Source organism: Ascaphus truei, chromosome 3 (genome assembly GCF_040206685.1).
Source record: "Ascaphus truei isolate aAscTru1 chromosome 3, aAscTru1.hap1, whole genome shotgun sequence".
NCBI lineage: Eukaryota > Metazoa > Chordata > Amphibia > Anura > Ascaphidae > Ascaphus > Ascaphus truei.
Genome location: NC_134485.1, coordinates 356,233,805 through 356,248,437, shown reverse-complemented (window position 1 = coordinate 356,248,437; position 14,633 = coordinate 356,233,805). Strand labels below are relative to the sequence as shown.

At 49.1% G+C, this 14,633-nt stretch overlaps 1 protein-coding gene across 3 annotated transcripts in view; it reads left to right on the top strand.

Moving 5' to 3' along the window:
- Positions 1 to 4,863: 4,863 nt before the first annotated feature.
- The window catches only part of NEK3 (NIMA related kinase 3), a 32,670-nt gene continuing 22,900 nt past the window's right edge, over positions 4,864 to 14,633 (top strand). The window contains exons 1-5 of one of the 3 annotated variants that reach the window (XM_075592011.1): positions 4,864 to 5,021; positions 6,360 to 6,481; positions 12,380 to 12,473; positions 13,932 to 14,029; positions 14,513 to 14,596. In XM_075592011.1, the coding sequence (XP_075448126.1) occupies positions 4,961 to 5,021; positions 6,360 to 6,481; positions 12,380 to 12,473; positions 13,932 to 14,029; positions 14,513 to 14,596 (459 nt within the window). In that variant the 5' untranslated portion in view covers positions 4,864 to 4,960. Of the gene's footprint in view, positions 5,044 to 6,359; positions 6,482 to 11,777; positions 11,906 to 12,379; positions 12,474 to 13,931; positions 14,030 to 14,512; positions 14,597 to 14,633 lie in introns of those variants that run through there. The other 2 variants (XM_075592012.1, XM_075592013.1) reach the window with 2 other exon arrangements.

Genomic DNA, 14,633 nt, shown 5'->3' with positions numbered 1-14,633 from the left:
CTCGCTCCCTTTCTAACAAGTTCCTCTCTGTACATGACTTCTTTCTCTCTCACTCTCTGCTCCTCTTTGCTATAACTGAGATTTCGCTCAGTCAGCCTGACTCTGCACTGGAACCTGCCCTCTCTTATGGTGGCCTTTCTTTCTCCCACACTCTGTGCCCTAATGTCCGGGGTGGAGGCGTGGGGGTCCTGCTCTCCTCTCTCTGCCATTACCGAACCCTTCCTACTCCTCCCTCTCTTGCTTTTCCCTCCTTTGAGGCTCACACTGTTCAGCTTTTTCCCCCTCTCCCTGACCACGTGGCGGTCATCTATCGCCCACCTACCTCTACAAACCGCCCTTCTGTCTTTCTCTCTCACTTTGAATCCTGGCTTCCTTTTCTCTCCTCAGAGTCCCCTGTTCTTCTCCTTGGGGACTTCAACTGTCTCTTTCCATTGGGCTTCACACTTTCTCTCTAACTTCTTCTTTTGGCCTTCAACAGTGGACTGCAGCCAGCACCCACCAGGATAGCCACTACCTGGTTTTCACAAAAAAACTTTCTCTCTGATATCTCAATTTCCTTCTTTCCTCTCTCTGATCATCATCTCATCTAATTTTCTCTCTCTCACTTCTTCCCTTCTCCACCTCTATCTACCCCTCATTTCTGCAGAGACCTGCACTCGATTAACCTACCAACTTTTGATTCCACTTTGCGCTCATTCCTCTCCTCTCTCAGCTCTGCTCCAGACCCTGACAACCTGGTCAGGAACTACAACTATGCCCTATCCTCTTTGATCTACATGCCCCTCTTTCTCACTGCCGTTCTCCCCCTTCTAACACCAGACCCTGGCTAAATTGCCACACACACATGTTGTATTCTTTCACTCGTTCCTTTGAACGCCTCTGGAGGAAATCTCACACTCTTGCAGACTTCCATCACTACAAATGTATTTTATCCTGTTTTAACTCTGCCCTCTCACAGGCTAAACAACCCTACTTTTCTTAACTAATCAACACGCACAAGTCTAACCCATGCCAACTCTTCTTTGTCTTTGACTCCCTACTCAGACCATCCTCTGCTACCTGTTTTTCTTCCTCCATTTAATTTTGCTGACTATTTCAAGAAAAAGGTGGAGTACATAAGTTAGAACACCCCTCCTGTATCCTCCCATCCTACACCTCTTCTTAACTCTCCTCCTGCCTTCCTTGACTCTTTCTCTGCTGTCACAGAGGAGGATGTATCGTTGTCCATCTCCTCTTCTCCCTCTACCACTTGCCATCTTTACCCCATTCCCTCCCATCTCCTAAAACCTCTTGCTCCTACTCTAATCCTTACGCTCACACACATTTTTAACTCCCCCCTCTACTCTGGTACCATTCTGTAACGCTGTATGCCCGCAGACCTGGCCAGTCCCCAGTACTGAGGTGGGTATGGGTATAACATGCACCCACAGCAGTGAGGGCGTGCCCGGAGTGTGGTAGGGTGCGTTGCCGGGTCTGGTGAGAGAGGGATAGCCAGATACGTGCCGAGTCCGGGGTGCCAGATGTCCGAGTAGTGAGATCCAGAAGCCGTAGGTCGAGGATAGGAGAGAACAGCATAGTAGAGTCCAAAGCCGGGCCCGGGGGGTAGAGAGGTACACAAAGTCAAACGGAAGCCGAGATCAAGTCCAAGGCATACGGGGGTTAGGAACTGGAGCGAGAGCTGAAACACACAAGAGAGCCAGGCATAGAACTCCGTTCAGCAAGAGCCACAAGAAACTATGCAGAGCGAGGAAGGAGAGGGCAGACTGGGGTAATATACCAGGGTGGACCAATAGGAGGAAGAGGTGGAGCGGGGGTATGCTGGAGCAGGCCCAGAGATAGGCTCAGGTGCCTAGAGGGGGGGCCAGCCAGGTGAGTGGTGGAGATCGCCCTGGTGTCCTGCGGCAGGTGGGGGGCGGAGCCAGGCGTGCGGGAGGCTGGCCAAGAGGATCGGGTGCGCGCGCGCCCCAGCAGCGTGCGGGTGGAGACGGCGTGTGCCGCAGGGGAGAGGAGCGGCACCCGACCGGAGGAGGTAAGGAGCTGGCGGGGAGGGCGCACGGCATGTGCGGTGGTGCAGGGAGCCGGAGCAGAGGGGACCCGCTGTAGGGAGCGTGTCCCCCGATCCCTTACACATTCCCTCCTCCTAACATGCAACAGTTATACCATTACACAAAAACAGAAAGATTGAGCCTACCTGTCTTTCTAACTATCATCCTGTCTCCCTCCTGTCTTTTGCCTCTGAACTCCTTGAATGCCTTGTATTCTCTCGCTTGCTCCATTTTCTCAACTCCTATTCTCTCCAGAATCTCTGCAATCTGGCTTCCTCGCTGCTCACTCCACTGAAACAGCCCTCACTAAAATAACTAGTGACCTCTATGCTGCCAAAGACAAAGGTCATTACACTCTGCTAATATTACTCGATCTCTCTGAAGCATTTGATACTATGGATCATCCCTCTTCTCCTACACATTCTCCATACTCTTGGTATCCGTAACAAAGCTCTATCCTCTCCTATCGTACTTTCAGTGTCACTTTTGCTAACACCACAACCACCACCTAACACCACCTCTACCTCTATCAATCTCTCTGTTTGGGTACCCCAGGGCTCTGTCCTAGGACCTCTTCTCTTTTCTCTTTACACACTCTCGCTAAGTGACCATATCACATCTCTTGGGTTCAAATATCACCTCTATGCTGGCGACACACAAATTTACTTTTCAACCCCTGACCTTACACCTGCTGTACAGACCAAAGTTTCTGAATGTCTCTCTGTGATATCATCCTGGATGGTTCTCCGCCAACTCAAATTTAGCATGCCAAAAACGGAGCTCTTCATATTTCCTCCTAAACCTGGTCCCACTACATACTTCTACATTACGGTTGGAAGCAGTATCATACACCAAATATCACAAGCACGCTGCCTAAGGGTCACACTCGACGCCTCTCTCACATTCAAAATGTAAGTAAAACCTGTAGTTTTTCCTCTGCAATTTTACAAAGATATGCCATTTCCTCTGTTGCTCTACTTTTAAAACTCTGACTCAGGTCCTCATTCTCTCCCGTCTCGATTACTGTAACCTCCTGCTGTCCGGCCTTCCTGCCTCTCACCTGTCTCCCTTACAATCTATCCTAAAGGCTGCTGCCAGAATCACTTTACTCTTTGCTAAATCTGTCTCAGCATCTCCCCTGCTGAAATCCCTCTCCTGGCTTCCTATCAAATCCTGTATCACACACTCAATTCTCCTCCTCACTTTTAAGGCTTTACACTCTTCTGCTCCTCCTTACACCTCGGCCCTAATTTCTCGCTATACACACCTTCCCGACTCTTGCGTTCTGCTCAAGGATGTCTTCTCTCTACCCCTTTTGTGTCTAAAGCCCTCTGCCACCTTAAACCTTTCTCACTGACTGCCCCACACCTCTGGAATGCCCTTCCCTCAATACCCGAATAGCACCCTCTCTATCCACCCATCTTAAAACCCAACTCCTTAAAGAAGCATATGAGTAGCATCGTGGCTGATACTGTACACCTCATACATCGACGTGGCCCCTTGCAGATGCACTTATCAGAACACCTTCCTACTGTCTCTCTGTTCTTCCTACATACCAATTAGATTGTAAGCTCTTCGGGGCAGGGACTCCTTTTCCTAAATGTTATTTTTATGTCTGAAGCGCTTCTTCCCATTATTTGTTATTTGTACTATTTCTTATTTATATTATTATGTTGCATGTATCACTGCTGTGAAGCACTATGTACATTAATGTCGCAATATAAATAAAGCTATACATACATACAAACATACAAAAGGAGGGATCCCAGAACAGAGTCCTGAGATACACTAAAGGACAGATCAACGAAGACGTTAGCGATAGCGCATGTGCACTGGGAGAGATAGGAACAAGGATAGAGCTTTGTTACGGATACCAAGAGAGTTTAGAATATGAAGGAGACGAGTGATCGACAGTATCAAAAGCAGCAGAGAGATTGAGTAGGATTAGTAGGGAAAAAGGGGCCTTCTGATTTTGCTTCATGTAGATCATTGGCTACTTTAGTAAGCACATTTACTGAGTGAGCTGTACGAAAACAAGATTATAAAGGAGGGCATGGGAATGAAGAAAGCTGACCATACGGGAGAACACAAGATGATCTAGTCATTTGGAGGCAAACAGCACGAGAGATACAGGGCAGTAGTTAGTAAGGCACGTAGGGTCTAGGTTTTTTTTTGAGAATAGGTGTGACCACTGCATGCTTAAAGGAAGAGGGGAAAGTTTTCACAAAGTTTTCAAAGTGGTCACGTGCGCGGTTCAGCCAATGAGGGCGAACCGCTCACATGACGTCATGGGCACCCCCCCTCCCTTTACGCGTGCAAGTAACTGGCCAGGAATCGCCCAATCAGCATGAGCGCCTGACGTCACGGCGCTCGCTTCTACCCTGCACGAGGCCTAAGAGAAGTTACAGAGGCCTCGCGCGGTCCCCCGGCATTTAATTTAAATGCTTTCGGGGAAGCGCGGGGCCTCTGTAACCGCCGCGCCCCTCCTCCCCCCCCCCCAGAAAATCTTGCGCCCCCTCAGTTTGCGCACCCCTGCATTATAGTCCAGGTTTGAACAGGTATTTTCCTTTGTAAACATTGAAATTAATCTGCACCTTAATGTTCCAAAGAAAAATCCTATTTAAATTAAATGCATTCTTTCTTTGATACATGATGTGGTGCAATTTGTTAGGTCCCACAATTGCACATCTGTCTTAATACACACACTCCAGCAGAGAGCTCTGTGCTCAGCTATTGTTTCTCTTAGTGCACAGAGGTCTGCTGTGATCCAGTTACCTCTAGGACCATGGGGAAGAGATTTCCAAATGCGGAAGGGAGGTTAGCTACAGTTACTGTATGTGATCAGCTGTGTTATGTGACCCCGCTGTTCGTGTGATACACTGAGTGCCAGCACCAAACGTGCACATCGGGGCTGCATGGTTGAGACCTGTGTGCTACTGAGTGAGGTACCATGCACATGTGAACAGGAGCAGGCAGGTGGGTACTCTAACACACTCCGGTAAGGAAGCTTGTGTTCATGGTGATTCAGTTGTAAATAAAATAAAAGATGGATATATCATAACACGGTTAGCCTCATTAGTATTTGTGAGGGAATTGCAGAGCTAGCAGGCATCAGTCTGTGTATGTAAGACAGTGTATGTGTGATGCACTATACAAATTATTTGTAAGACAGTGTATATGTGATACCGTGTACACATTATTTGTAAGCCAGTGTATATGTGATACCGTGTACACATTATTTGTAAGACAGTGTATATGTGATACCGTGTACAAATTATTTGTAAGACTGTGTATATGTGATACCGTGTACAAATTATTTGTAAGACAGTGTATATGTGATACCGTGTACACATTATTTGTAAAGCAGTGTATATGTGTATATGTGATACCATGTACACATTATTTGTAAGGCAGTGTATATGTGATACCGTGTACACATTATTTGTAAAGCAGTGTATATGTGTATATGTGATACAATGTACACATTATTTGTAAGTCAGTGTATATGTGATACCGTGTACACATTATTTGTGAGGCAGGCTCTGGGGACTGGCCAGCACTCGGTCTCCAATGTACATGGGAAGATACTGAACCCCACACAGCGCTGTGACATGAAAGCTATTTATTACATTGCAATACAAATGTATATAATAAGCACGTAGAATATCAGAAGGAATAAGCAATTGCTGCGGGTTCAATAGGTCCGAGTTCTTGCTCTTTCCGTTTTATTGAAGCACGTGGTGGCTGCATTGTGCTAGGAAGCGCTTACACCAGCACTGATTGGGCCTGCGTGATTCTGGCACATGCAGCTTTATGGAAAACTATTGTTTGGATTAAAAGATGCAACTAAATGGCTCCTTTGTTATTAGACTTCGGATCATAATGTAGAATGTCACTAATAATTTGCAAGCGAATTTGAGTTGAGCGCATGGTTTGTATATTTATATTCCACATATATGTAGCTGTGCCAATGTTTTTATAGGACATCTTTCTGGTGCATCTTCCACAGTCCTGCGGATGGAGATAACTTCATCAGCAAGCGAAGGATTTTCTAAATAATTAATATGGTCACAACATAAATGGTGTGATCGCAGTACTGTGGTATATGTATGTGACCGACTTTGGGCTTGTGTAACCCCAGACATATATTGCAGATTATGAAATTACTGTTGGGCTAAAATATCTAAACTGTATCTGCAGAAACATTTCTATATGTTTTACAACCTTGGAGGTGTTCTACTTTCCTTTAGAAATGACAAGGTGTTGCAAAGAAAAAAAAGACACCTGTATTTTATTTGTAATTTTCCTACCTAGTCACAATGGAAAACTACATAGTTCTGAAAGTGATTGGAGAGGGGTCGTTTGGCAGAGCGCTTTTAGTTCGTCACCAAAGCAACAGTCAGAAGTGTGTCGTGAAAGAAATCAGACTTCCCAAGGTAAACACATTATTCTAAAAGATTGCGTAAAAAAAAATTATTCTATCTATCTTCTATATATCTACTATCTTCTATCGATAACCGTTTTGTTCTTTAATGTTGTACATATACAGTGATCATTTAAAGATCAAGCTGTTTAAAATAAAAAATTAACATAAGATTAAAGCAGGGCGTCTCCGGATACGAAAACCCCATTAATTTCAGCTCCGGAGACCCCCTTTTTCCGGCGATACTGCCACAGGGGGTGCAGGTAGCCGCTCTGGTCATGTAATGGTGGAGTTTCAACGCTCCTGCGCCCTGCAGGCCAATAGGAAGCCGTGATATCATCAGGTTCCGCTTCTCATTGGCTCACGTGACGTGGCAGTTTTGTACTTTGTTGAGATACCGGCACCCACTTTGGAGGTCTGTATCTCTGGAAGCAGGGGGTCCCCGGAGCTGAAATGAACGGGGTTAAGCTCGGGAGATCCCATGCTTCAAACCCATGTTAATAAACAGTCATTTAAAAAAGCATGAATTGCTCTTTTATAGTGGCCACTGTTTTTAATTGTCTGGGTACTGTCAAAAACGTTAATATGGAAAGGTCACAGCATCTTGTGCTCATTAAATGATGTACTCATTTTGTATTGAATTATATTTCGGTTGTGCTATTCTGAGTAAAGCTTTCATTCACGACTTAGAAAAAATAAACATGAAACAGATCTAGAATGCTGCAGTAACCATTGCAGGAGTAAACCTGGTGTTACCTGGCTGAATATTTTCACTCTTTTTTGCAATTCCAATAAACTTGAGCCTGAAGATGGTATCTCCAAATTTATAAACTTTAGAGGCAATCCATGCAATATCCTATGTGTGGGCAGTGGCGTAGCTAGACACGTGCAAGCCCGCGGGCAAAAACAAATTCAGGGGCCTCTCATATGTCTCTCTCTCGTTGCTCTCTCTGCTTTCTCTTTTCTCTCTCTTCTCTCTCTTTGCTCGCTTTCTGCTCTTTCTTTGTTCTCTCTCTCTCATTGCTCGCTCTCTTTGCTCTCTCTCTCTCTCTCTTTGCTCACTCTCTCTCTTTGCTCTCTCTCTTTGCTCTCTCTCTCTCTTTGCTCTCTCTCTCTATTTGCTCTCTCTCTCTCTTTGCTCTCTCTTTGCTCTCTCTCTCTTTGCTCTCTCTCTCTCTCTCTCTTTGCTCTCTCTCTCTCTTTGCTCTCTCTCTCTCTGCTCACTCTCTCTGCTCACTCTCTCTGCTCACTCTCTCCTTTCTCTCTGCTCTCTCTCTCTCTCTCTTTGCTCTCTCTCTCTCTTTGCTCTCTTACTTTGCTCTCTCTCTCTCTCTCTCTCTCTCTCTTTGCTCTCTCTCTTTGCTCTCTCTCTTTGCTCTCTCTCTCTCTTTGCTCAGTCTCTCTTCTCACTCTCTCTTCTCACTCTCTCTGCTCACTCTCTCTCTGCTCACTCTCTCTCTCTCTGCTCACTCTGCTCACTCTCTCTCTTTTCTCTCTTTCTCTCTTTTCTCTCTTTCTCTCTTTTCTCTCTTTGCTCTCTCTCTCTCTTTGCTCTCTCTCTTTGCTCTCTCTCTCTCTCTTTGCTCTCTCTCTCTCACTTTGCTCTCTCTCTCTCTCTCTTTGCTCTCTCTCTCTCTCTCTCTCTTTGCTCACTCTCTCTTCTCACTCTCTCTCTTCTCACTCTCTCTCTCTGCTCACTCTCTGCTCACTCTCTCTCTCTCTCTCTCTCTCTCTCTTTGCTCTCTCTCTCTCTGCTCTCTCTCTCTCTCTCTGCTCTCTCTCGCTCTCTCTCGCTCTCTCTGCTCTCTCTCTCTTTGCTCTCTCTCTCTCTCTGCTCTCTCTCTCTCTTTGCTCTCTCGCTCTCTCTCTCTCTCTCTCTCGCTCTCTCTCTCTCTCTTTGCTCTCTCTCTCTTTGCTCTCTCTCTCTCTCCCCCTCTCTCTTTGCCCCTCTCTCTTTGCTCTCTCTCTCTCTCGCTCTCAGCTCTCTGCTCTCTGCTCTCTCTTTGCTCTTTCTCTGTCCCCCTCATGTCTTTCCTTTCCCTCTTATGTATTTCTCTCTTGTATGTCATTTTCTCTTTGTGTCTCTTCCTTTTTGTATCCCTTCCCCTCTTAAGCTGCGTCCATACAAAGGCAGGCCACACGGACGCGTCCGCTTGCTGAGCGATCAGACTGCCTAAAGGCAGTGATTGCTTCTATACAGCGGTTCGCCCGATGAAGGTGAACCAACTCCATGACGTCACTGGCCCGCCCATAGACACGCCCGCGGAGAGCGCGTTCTAAGGCTAGGGAAAAAGCACCCGCTTTCCCTCAGCCTCTGCGCGCCTCTGCACAGCTGTACCCTCTATAGACGCAGCCTTACCTTTCCCCTTTCCCAGCCTGTCTTTCAGGCTGCAGCTCCAGCCCCACTACATGAGGCCACGCCCCCTGACCTAGGCCCTGCCCACCTAGGGAGGCTCTGCAGAGGCAGGGATTTCCCTCTGACCTTCCTACTGCATCTCAGGGCCCCGCCCCCTGACCCAGGCCCCGCCCACCTGCAGAGGCAGGGTTTCCCCTCTGTCCTTCCTACTGTATCTCATGGCCCCGCCCCCTGACCCAGGCCCCGCCCACCTGCAGAGGCAGGGGTTTCCCCTCTGTCCTTCCTACTGTATCTCATGGCCCCGCCCCCTGACCCAGGCCCCGCCCACCTGCAGAGGCAGGGATTTCCCCTCTGTCCTTCCTACTGCATCTCAGGGCCCCGCCCCCTGACCCAGGCCCCGCCCACCTGCAGAGGCAGGGATTTCCCTCTGTCCTTCCTACTGTATCTCAGGGCCCCGCCCCCTGACCCAGGCCCCGCCCACCTGCAGAGGCAGGGTTTCCCCTCTGTCCTTCCTACTGTATCTCATGGCCCCGCCCCCTGACCCAGGCCCCGCCCACCTGCAGAGGCAGGGATTTCCCTCTGTCCTTCCTACTGTATCTCAGGGCCCCGCCCCCTGACCCAGGCCCCGCCCACCTGCAGAGGCAGGGATTTCCCTCTGTCCTTCCTACTGTATCTCAGGGCCCCGCCCCCTGACCCAGGCCCCGCCCACCTGCAGAGGCAGGGATTTCCCTCTGTCCTTCCTACTGTATCTCAGGGCCCCGCCCCCTGACCCAGGCCCCGCCCACCTGCAGAGGCAGGGATTTCCCTCTGTCCTTCCTACTGTATCTCAGGGCCCCGCCCCCTGACCCAGGCCCCGCCCACCTGCAGAGGCAGGGATTTCCCTCTGTCCTTCCTTCTGCATCTCAGGGCCCCGCCCCCTGACCCAGGCCCCGCCCACCTGCAGAGGCAGGGATTTCCCTCTGTCCTTCCTACTGTATCTCAGGGCCCCGCCCCCTGACCCAGGCCCCGCCCACCTGCAGAGGCAGGGATTTCCCCTCTGTCCTTCCTACTGTATCTCATGGCCCCGCCCCCTGACCCAGGCCCCGCCCACCTGCAGAGGCAGGGATTTCCCTCTGTCCTTTCTATGGTATCTCAGGGCCCCGCCCCCTGACCCAGGCCCCGCCCACCTGCAGAGGCAGGGATTTCCCTCTGTCCTTCCTACTGTATCTCAGGGCCCCGCCCCCTGACCCAGGCCCCGCCCACCTGCAGAGGCAGGGATTTCCCTCTGTCCTTTCTATGGTATCTCAGGGCCCCGCCCCCTGACCCAGGCCCCGCCCACCTGCAGAGGCAGGGATTTCCCTCTGTCCTTCCTACTGTATCTCAGGGCCCCGCCCCCTGACCCAGGCCCCGCCCACCTGCAGAGGCAGGGATTTCCCCTCTGTCCTTCCTACTGTATCTCATGGCCCCGCCCCCTGACCCAGGCCCCGCCCACCTGCAGAGGCAGGGATTTCCCTCTGTCCTTTCTATGGTATCTCAGGGCCCCGCCCCCTGACCCAGGCCCCGCCCACCTGCAGAGGCAGGGATTTCCCTCTGTCCTTCCTACTGTATCTCATGGCCCCGCCCCCTGACCCAGGCCCCGCCCACCTGCAGAGGCAGGGATTTCCCTCTGTCCTTCCTACTGTATCTCAGGGCCCCGCCCCCTGACCCAGGCCCCGCCCACCTGCAGAGGCAGGGATTTCCCTCTGTCCTTCCTACTGTATCTCAGGGCCCCGCCCCCTGACCCAGGCCCCGCCCACCTGCAGAGGCAGGGATTTCCCCTCTGTCCTTCCTACTGTATCTCATGGCCCCGCCCCCTGACCCAGGCCCCGCCCACCTGCAGAGGCAGGGATTTCCCTCTGTCCTTTCTATGGTATCTCAGGGCCCCGCCCCCTGACCCAGGCCCCGCCCACCTGCAGAGGCAGGGATTTCCCTCTGTCCTTCCTACTGTATCTCAGGGCCCCGCCCCCTGACCCAGGCCCCGCCCACCTGCAGAGGCAGGGATTTCCCTCTGTCCTTTCTATGGTATCTCAGGGCCCCGCCCCCTGACCCAGGCCCCGCCCACCTGCAGAGGCAGGGATTTCCCTCTGTCCTTCCTACTGTATCTCAGGGCCCCGCCCCCTGACCCAGGCCCCGCCCACCTGCAGAGGCAGGGATTTCCCCTCTGTCCTTCCTACTGTATCTCATGGCCCCGCCCCCTGACCCAGGCCCCGCCCACCTGCAGAGGCAGGGATTTCCCTCTGTCCTTTCTATGGTATCTCAGGGCCCCGCCCCCTGACCCAGGCCCCGCCCACCTGCAGAGGCAGGGATTTCCCTCTGTCCTTCCTACTGTATCTCATGGCCCCGCCCCCTGACCCAGGCCCCGCCCACCTGCAGAGGCAGGGATTTCCCTCTGTCCTTCCTACTGTATCTCAGGGCCCCACCCCCTGACCCAGGCCCCGCCCACCTGCAGAGGCAGGGATTTCCCCTCTGTCCTTCCTACTGTATCTCAGGGCCCCGCCCCCTGACCCAGGCCCCGCCCACCTGCAGAGGCAGGGATTTCCCTCTGTGCTTCCTACTGTATCTCAGGGCCCCGCCCCCTGACCCAGGCCCCGCCCACCTGCAGAGGCAGGGATTTCCCCTCTGTGCTTCCTACTGTATCTCAGGGCCCCGCCCCCTGACCCAGGCCCCGCCCACCTGCAGAGGCAGGGATTTCCCCTCTGTGCTTCCTTTTTGCATCTCCGGCATTGCAATGGGCTTTCTTTATATTCAACTTAATGACATGTTTTATGCGTTTTAATATACTGAGCATCCTTTAATCTCTATAGCAGGTTTAGCCCACTTCCCCAGCAGTGCAAGATATTTGTAACACTTTTCTGTTTGTAATCATTTGTTGCCAATCTTCCCAGCAGTTTCAGCTGCAAACTAACAATAAATAATGTTACCTTCGTAATATGAGAATATATGCAGCCGCTGAGTTACACTGACTGAAGGATTGGTTGAAACTGAAAGGCAGCCATATAGTGAACCCTGGGAAGCAAGATCTTTCTGATCGATCACGAGAGAACGAATCGATCGTCAGCTTAGGTAATTAGTTTTCAATAAAGGTCATTAAATGCTGCATATATTACAATAAAACATTTTTATTTAAAGTGGCGCGTGGATTGTCCTTTTAAGTGATGCTTCACATTTTTAATTTGTTTCTATAGACAACATAGCTACTAAAATCGTCAAATTATTCAATTGTAATACATATCCAGGTTGTGGTCCTAATGGGTATTTAGGCAGCACTTTGAATTGTGACCTTTCAATTGACTTATGTTGCCTACCATTATCTTAATGGAATTATATTAACTAGCTGTTTTACGTCTCTTGTATATTTTGACCTGGCCACTGAACACCAGGTAGAGGAGAACTGTAGGATTATAAATGTTCCCAGGCTGTAAGGTTGTCTGAGTTGCATTTGGTTTGCTACGGCTTTACAGATCTATTGCTATATCGTAGGTTTAAGTGTTTTGTGCATACTCGGCTAATTATTTAGAACTCAAATGTTGTTTTTAGTCTTCCTGTGCCATTCAGGGTTCCAGGCAAGAAGCGATCCTGTTGGCTAAAATGAAGCACCCCAATATTGTAGCATTCAAGGAGTCATTTGAAGGTAACTTGGTGCTAGTTAAGTATATTATACTTATACCTGAGGGTTATATTCATTAAAGTCAGTTAGGCGAGATCAGTTCTGTTAAATGGTTATCTATCATGATTACTTATCACATTTTTATGAATTGACACAATAATATACTAATGGCCGTCTGTTATCGGGACTTACAGCCTCCCAGCTCTGTATCTTACCTGCTACACAACTCTCTGGCTGCAATTATAACACTTCATCAGAGATCTGCCTCTCCCTTCCTAAGGCTGCGCTTATAGTGCCGGCAACATCGCTGTCGAGTCTCGGCAAAACAAATGCATTGTCGCCGGCGCTTATAGTGCACGCAACGGCGACAAAGCGATGGAGCGACAGTGCTGCCAGAAATCTGGTAGTCACTGATATTTGATTTTTTTCAAATAAAAAGGTCTCCCCTTGGGCCAATCGGGAGCTTCTCCGTGCCTCTGCCCTCCCCTTTTATGACGTCATCCAGCGACGTCGCTTAACTTCCAAATACAAATCGTCGCAATGGCGACGGGTGATGTCATCGGTCGCCGTTGCCGGCTGTATAAGCACAGCCTTAGGCTGCACTTATAGTGCCGGCGACAGCGATGTGACGTCACGTCAAAAACAAATGCATTGTCGCCGGCGCTTATAGTGCAGGTGACGGCACGACCAAGCGACAGCGCTACCAAAAATTTGGTAGTCACTGTTATTTGATTTTTTTCAGCGACGGTCTCCCCTTGTGGCCAATCAGAGAGCTTCTCCGTCCCTCTGCCTTCCCCTTTTCTGACGCCACTGGCCTTGTAGCCAGCGACGTTGCCTAAAATTAAATTATCGGTTGCGTCGCCGGCACTATAAGCGCAGCCTTAGATGCCTTGGTTGGCTTCCCATTAAATTCTAGATCACTTACAGTTCTCCTTCAAGACTCTTCACTTCTCTTTCCCTCCTTATATCTCGTCTTCAATGTTTTACTTTATATTCTGGCTCGACGCCTCCGCTCTTCTTAGTCTCGCCTGTTTCTACTGCTGTGTCCCATCTGAAACCTTTCTCTGATACCGCCCCTGCCTACTGTATATACTTCCTTCCCTCTCTATTCAACAAGTTCCCTCTCTCCTCCATCTCCAAGATTAACCCGAAAGGTCACAAGATTTCTATAGCAGTGTAAAATATTCACATGATCCCCTACATACACACTTATCCTCTACAATTTGTAGTCCTTTAAAGTATACACTTCCATGTTCTCCATTTGTCCCTGGATGTCTCCCAGATACCATCTAGATTGTAAGATCCTTCGGCCAGAGACTCCATTCCCCCAGGCTTTATTTTCATGTATTACCCCTAATTGTATTATTCTTCCCCGTATTGTGTCTTGTATAATAGCTGCCTGGTGCTATATAAATAAATACAAAATACAAATCAAGAATAATAGTGCTAAGAAACCCCTAACCTTTTGATGTCTGCTGATAGGGGATGGACATCTATACATAGTGATGGAATATTGTGATGGTGGCGACCTCATGGAGACTATTAAACATCAGAGAGGAAAACTGCTCCCTGAACAGACAGTGAGTTCGGCTAAGGAGATACCTTAATCATTTGCAGGATTCCGGAAGTCATTTTTGCAACATTTTTCGATCCCGTTTGAGCAGAGTATTTGTATTATTTGACCCTCTTTGTGTTTTTGAATGCTAGTTTGTACTGTTTAATATTTTTTCTGTTATCAGTATTTTCTTAAAGGTTTTGGCCCATATTTTCATGGTGGTGCTATGTCATAAGACACCTTGTCCGGGAGACACCTTATGGTTTATTCAGTTGAACTAGTTCTAAGACGTTCTACAGAATAGTGTTTTATGTCGTACAGCCGGAGCATTTTCTCATAGAAAAGTACCAACCGAAATGTGTAATAAAAAGGTAAAGAATACAGGATCTCGATGCATAGCAATGGGATATAGAATAATTGTTTTGTGTTCTGTTATAGTGTCATGAATATGGTTGGTTTTTAATCACACCTTGCATATGATAGATTCCCTTTTTTTATTTCCTTCTAGATTCTCCAGTGGTTTGTTCAGATGTGCCTCGCAGTGAAGCATATTCATGACCAGCGGGTGTTGCACAGGGACATCAAGTCCAAGGTCAGATACACTGGCCCCGGTGGCCATTATAGAACCA